This window comes from Juglans microcarpa x Juglans regia, chromosome 2S (assembly GCF_004785595.1).
Source record: "Juglans microcarpa x Juglans regia isolate MS1-56 chromosome 2S, Jm3101_v1.0, whole genome shotgun sequence".
In the NCBI taxonomy this organism is placed as follows: Eukaryota; Viridiplantae; Streptophyta; class Magnoliopsida; order Fagales; family Juglandaceae; genus Juglans; species Juglans microcarpa x Juglans regia.
In genome coordinates this window covers 30395945-30402156 of record NC_054597.1, presented here as the reverse complement: position 1 = coordinate 30402156, position 6212 = coordinate 30395945, and the positions used below count along the sequence as shown (strand labels likewise).

Genomic DNA, 6212 nt, shown 5'->3' with positions numbered 1-6212 from the left:
TCAAATGTCAAAAAGGAGCATCATTCATTTTTCAAAGTTTTCAAACAAAAGTTTCTCCTTTTTTAATTGTCAAAAATAACATCATTCATTTTTCAAAATTCTCATATGAAAGATTCTACTTTTCGCATATGTAAAAAAGAGTATCAATTAATCATCAAAATCATCTACCTTTTGTATATATAAAAAAGAGTATAAATCATTTTTTTAGTTTTCAAACCAATCATACACATGTTAGATATGAAAATCAATCATCTTTTAAGTTTTTAAAATTCAAACTTTCAATTATATATGCACATGTGAAATATGACAATAAATCATCTTTCAATTTTTTAATTTCAAACTTTCAATTTTCATATATATTATGCACATATGAAAAATGCAAACCGATGCTTTATTATAAAAGATTCATTTTGAGCTTTAAACTCTTTTCACATTTTGAAAAAGATGTACAAAACTACTCTAAGAGTTTTATTTGTAAGATTATTCCATTTCTTGCTCATGTTTGATTATTTGATATCCTTGACTTCATTTATACTTGAACTCATTTGTTATCATCACCATAGGTAGATATGGAGTTATACGATGCTTAAAACCTTGGGTTCTAAAATCTCTCCCATTTTTTATTATGACAAACACTTCGTAAAATTTTGATATTTGTAATAATGTTTAGGCTCCTCCTGAAAATGCGCATTAGTTTTTCAAGCAATATATACATTCAAGGGACATTAAATCAATTAAAGTATTGGCAAAGACATGTTAATGTTTTATTCTAAACTTCTCTCCTTTTTGACATCATTAAAAATGATTATAGTAATTAGTGCATAGATGAAATGGAGCATTTAGTAGAAACTGTAGAGAGCTAAATAATTGGAGCTGCTTAGACCATACAAGTGCTTCAGAGCTATAAGGCTAGCTCTGTCGAGTTAGTGCAAAAAGAGTTTCAAATCCGTTTGATGTTTTTGACAAATGAGATTTTGTAAAGATTTGAAGGCTCTAAGTTTTTGTTTAAAAAGATCATCCTTATCCATTAGATTCTCATGAGAAATTTTTTTGACATTGTTCATTGACCTAGTTTTTGTTTATCAAAACTATTTTTGTGACTTAGTAGCTTTCTTCCAACAATGTTCTAGATTTGAATAAAAAAAACTCTTCACGTCTCAACCACCTGTTTTTTCCACTGAGGCTATTAACGCCATGATAGGAGCAAAGAGACATTTGTGTTGTAAGACTGATTCTGAGGTCATTGCAAAACCAAGGACTCTCTGTACTCAATATGCTACTTCTGTTACAACCTTATATTAGAGATTACGTGCGAGAGTGAGTGAAGTTGATTAGCTTAAAGATCAAATTTCTGAATAGTGTCGAATGCTTGCTGATAAAGACAGAAATAATAAAAGGTTAAAACAGGAAAACAATGAGTTGAAAAATTTGACGAATTGGTATGCTCGTAACCTTCAATCACAAGTGGATGAGCAAGAAAGAGAGAGAGCTCAAATCCAAAGCCAACAACAGTAGAAAATGACTTTTGAGAAGATAAAAAATAGGGGGACAAGTTGTATTTGATCTAGTTGGCTTAGAAAAAGAACTTTTGACAAAATGAGTCCGACATATCTTGTAATTTTGACCAAGTAAGATATAAAGAAATATGATGTTCTGTCTTGTGCTCATGCTTTTCTCTATAAAGGCAGTCTTCAACTTATTCAATTTGTATTCAATCTTCTTCGCATATCTGTAATCAATCTATATTCTTACTTTGCAAATTTTCTCCAATGGCTCAACAATCTTCTTCCAACAATCATTTTGAAAAATATATAAGGTATTCTACACCTTAGTCACCAATTTTTTCAGTATCTATTATAAGTGACATGGTGTAACATGAAAGAGATCTGGCTAATAAGCCAAATGATGAGACTATCTATGAACTAGTGACTCTTGATACTTGGTATTCATCATCTATGATCACATTTTCCTCGGTTATTATGGTATAAAATAAATGAGATTGAAGAGCTTAATAAGAATATTTTTATACTCCAACGGCTTGTTCAGTAGTCTAGCATAGAGATATGAGCTTTAAAATAAGAAAATAAGGAGTTGAAGTCTTTGTTGGACTCTTCATTTCGATTGTATAATTCTTTAGATAATAATAGCATGTTGATATGTGAAGAGCAAAAGTGCTTAAAAAATGAGGCTAAGAACCTCAAATTTTTGTAAATAATTTTGAGGCAATAAAACATATTTACAAATATCCATATCATGCATCATTCATAATTTTCTTATAATCGTGTATAATATATCTTCTGACAGAGATTTTGTGAAAATATCCACCAACTGGTCATGTGTGCTTGTAAACTCTAGTACAATATCACCATTTTGCACATGATCTTGTAGAAAATGATATATAATCTCTATATGCTTAGTCCTAGAATCTTTTATTGGGTTGTTTGAAAGATATATAGCATTGGTATTATTACATTTGATTGGAATGTGATTATATATGAGGTTAAAATTCTCAATTTGTTGCTTCATGTATAAAACTTGAGCACAACAACTACCTGTAGTAATGCAGTAGATAATGCAATCAAATTTTATTTTTTTACAAAAGCATGAAACAAGTGCTTGACTTAAGAAATGACATGTTCCACTAGTACTTCTTTTATTAACTTTGCAACTAGTTTAATTTGCATCTAAGTAGCTGATTAGATCGAGAAAAGTGTGTTTATGATACCATAATCCTATATATAAGTGGGGACGGGGTGGGGAAAATGCGGGCCGGGGTTAGGCCCAACCCGCCCCCTGGGGGTCAAATGCGGGGCGGGTGCCCTTGCCACCTGCATTTGGCGGATGGGGGGCAGGGTTCGGGCCCCGCTGCCCACCCCTAATCCACGAAAAGTGCAAAAAAAAAAAATAATAATAATAATAATACAACTTTTTCAAATTTCAAAATAAAAATTATATTCAAACACTTTTTTTAATTTATAATATTTTTATTCAACATTTTCTCTTTCATTTCCCAAAACTCAAAAAACATTTTAACGCAAACTATATTCTTATTATTCACAAACTATTTCTCTACTATTCGCAAACTATTTCACTACTATTCACAGAATTCTTATGTAATCTTATTATCTAAAAATGCCCTAAATCTCTTCTTCAATTGTTGTTGAAAAAATTATGTTTTCAATTATTGCTTAAAAAAAATTTATGTTTACACTTATGCCACACTAGAAGAGGGTGCAGGATAGATGTGTGATATAATCTACGAGATATTTAAATCTTATTAAGGAATAAATTTAATTGATTGACTCAGATTTTTATATGGATATCTTCAAATTAAATTTCAATTCAATAGCAACTACACATATGTGTAGCTTCAACAAATTCAAACAATTAAAGAATAAGCAAAGACAATAAACCTCTTCATAAAGTTCTTTAAATAATTCTTTGAAAATAAAACACTTAGGATATATTAGGATACTTGGAGAATCTCAAAATTTTGTAAATAACAGTGAAAATATTTTATTAGATTTTGAGAAATAAAAAAGAAAAAATTGAATAAAATATTATAAAATTAAAAAACTGTTTGAATATAATTTTTATTTTGAAATTTCTAAAAGTTGTTTTGATTTTGTATTTTGATTTGAAATTTGTAAAATTTTCAATTGATTTTTGTATTTGAATAATGATTAGGTAATTATTACATAAAAAAGTTAAAAATCTAAAATTAAAAAATATTTGTAATTAAATGATATTTAGAAATAAAATTACGAGAAATTCTCAAAATTTTAAAAATTCTCACTCTCTAAACATTCGTTAATAAAACTTAAAAGTTGCCTTTGTAACATTACTTTGTACAAAATCTTTATTACATGAGAATTCCTACTTGGACGATCCTACTCGGTAGGTGTTAGAATTCTAGCAAGAGACAACCTATTTATAAATATTATTTTTTACATATTCAACACAGCGTTGTTGGGAAGATTTTTACGTAAGCTATACTACAAAATTATCAGTATTTTGATTTTTTTTAAAATTATAATGAACCTCACTATAAATTGCATGTTAACATACCGATTTATATATAACAAAAAGTTTTGATAGGGATCAGCCACGGTAGCGGTGTGCAATTTTGCACACCCTATGTGGCAATCTTTTTTTTCTTTTTTTCTTTTTATATAAATTCCAAACGCACCACCATCTCTCGCATCCGCTCTATCTCATCGTCTCTCTCCAGCGACTCTCTCTCTCTCATCAACTCTCTCTCGTCGGCTCTCTCTCTCATCGTCTCTCTCACTCTCATCTCGACTCTCTCTCTCTCATCTTGTCTCCCTCAGATAAAATTTTAAATGGGTAGAAAGATCGTGTGATAGAAAGAGCGTGCGATGATACCACATAAAGTGTGCAAACTGACTGATGCCGCAGAGTGGCGGATGCAAAGACTTTTCGGTATAGCAAAACTCTTCTAACAATCTAACTTACCCAAAAAAATACCAATCACGTATTTGTGTTTTTTCTAGTTTGCAATACTTTAAGAGAGAGAAAGAGAGTCATTTGTGCCAAGCTGCTAACAAATTAAGCACGATTTCTTCTTCGAATGTGTAGATAATCTTGTCCCTTGCTTGATATTTGATCTTGATTCAATAAAAAACTTGTAGATAAATCTCGTCATCACCAGTCAAATACTAATCCCACATAATAAAATACATTATTCATTATCTAAAATAGATAAATTTAACCTCTTACATATCCAACGAATAATTATTCTCATGCACACATTCACACCTTATGAAAAAATTAAAAAAAGTTTATTGATAATGATTGCTCCTTTGCAAAACCCATATCCAAATATCAACCAAACTAAACTGACATACTTTATTTAGTCAATACTAAATTAAAAAGCTAACATGAATTGGTTTGCAGATATCGTGCAGTTCGGATCATGTCCTACTAACTCCATATATAGTAGTTTTTAATTAAAATAATTTTCTATTTAAGTTTAGTGATGTGTGTGGACTCTGAGTCTGGACCAAAAAGATAAACTAAAAACCGGTGGGATTGGAAACAAAAATATATACCATCTCATTATTATAATTTTTTTAAATTCTCATAAAAAAATATAATAAATAATTTAATTTTTAGAAATTTTAAAATAAAAATAATATTTTTTTTTAATTTTTAACAAAATATCCCGTCTCATCTTTTTAACTCTCCATCCAACCCACCTAGAATTGTAGTCCCACGTGAAAAGAAAAGTACATATTATTCAAAAAGTATCCAAATACGTTAAAGCATATTCCTTTTTGGATGCTTAATTTCAAGATGGAAAAAGTTGAAGATCCAGATAGTCAGATTCCAATTCAATATTAAGCATATTTAGCCAAGTTGAATGAGCTATGATCCACTACATTCATAATGCCCTAATACAGAATAATCTACCATATATAATTATTTCTCATCAAAACATTATTATTTACAAATCAAATATTAATTGCTACAACAACAACATTAACTGCATCATTATTACATCGTTCTCAAGATCAATCTAAGATTATGCTGTAGCTCTCCGGAGGTCACTGATCGGAGCGATTCTTGAATTCCGAGGCGAGCCGGGAGGCGATGGCGGAGTGGTACATGGCGTCGTGAAACGATTTGGTTTCCTTCGTCATCATCCGGAGCTGCCTCGCCTTCTCCTCCGTGAAGCTACCGGGGGCGAACCGGGGTCGCGAAGACTTCGAGGAGTCCGAACTCCTCTTCGGTTTCTCCGAGGCGTCGTGGACCAGCTCGTTGCTCCCGGAGTCAATGTAGTCGGGCTCTGCGGACCAATTGAAGATCGGGGTCCACCAGTTGGGCGACGAGGCGCTTTTCCTGCTGTCCAGATCGGATCTCCGGTGACCAGAATTTGCACACGCTCGGATCCCTGTGGGTCGGACAGTAATCAGATTGGTAGTTGTAGCCATTTGGAACGGAACTTCAAGAGACAAAGGTCACAAAGCTCAAGCCTTTTTAGAGAGAGAGAGAGAGTTCGTAGAGAACGAAATTGAAAAGAAGGACGGTGGTTTAACCGTCAGGGTTACTGTTATTTTAAAGGGTTGGAAATTGGGTAACGGATAAGATCGGCCACGTGGCGGTTGATAAGAGAGGGTCATGGGGTTTCTTTTGCTTTTATTACGGGCTATTCCAGATTTTCGGTCAACCTTTTGCTTTTTATAACAATA

General features: G+C 31.9%; 1 protein-coding gene across 1 annotated transcript; it reads right to left on the bottom strand.

The window, feature by feature from the left end:
- Window positions 1-5567: 5567 nt before the first annotated feature.
- Window positions 5568-5954, bottom strand: LOC121253560. The gene has a single exon (XM_041153561.1). The coding sequence runs from the start codon at window positions 5952-5954 to the stop codon at window positions 5568-5570; it is 387 nt and encodes a 128-aa protein (XP_041009495.1).
- Between the last annotated feature and the right edge of the window lie 258 nt (window positions 5955-6212).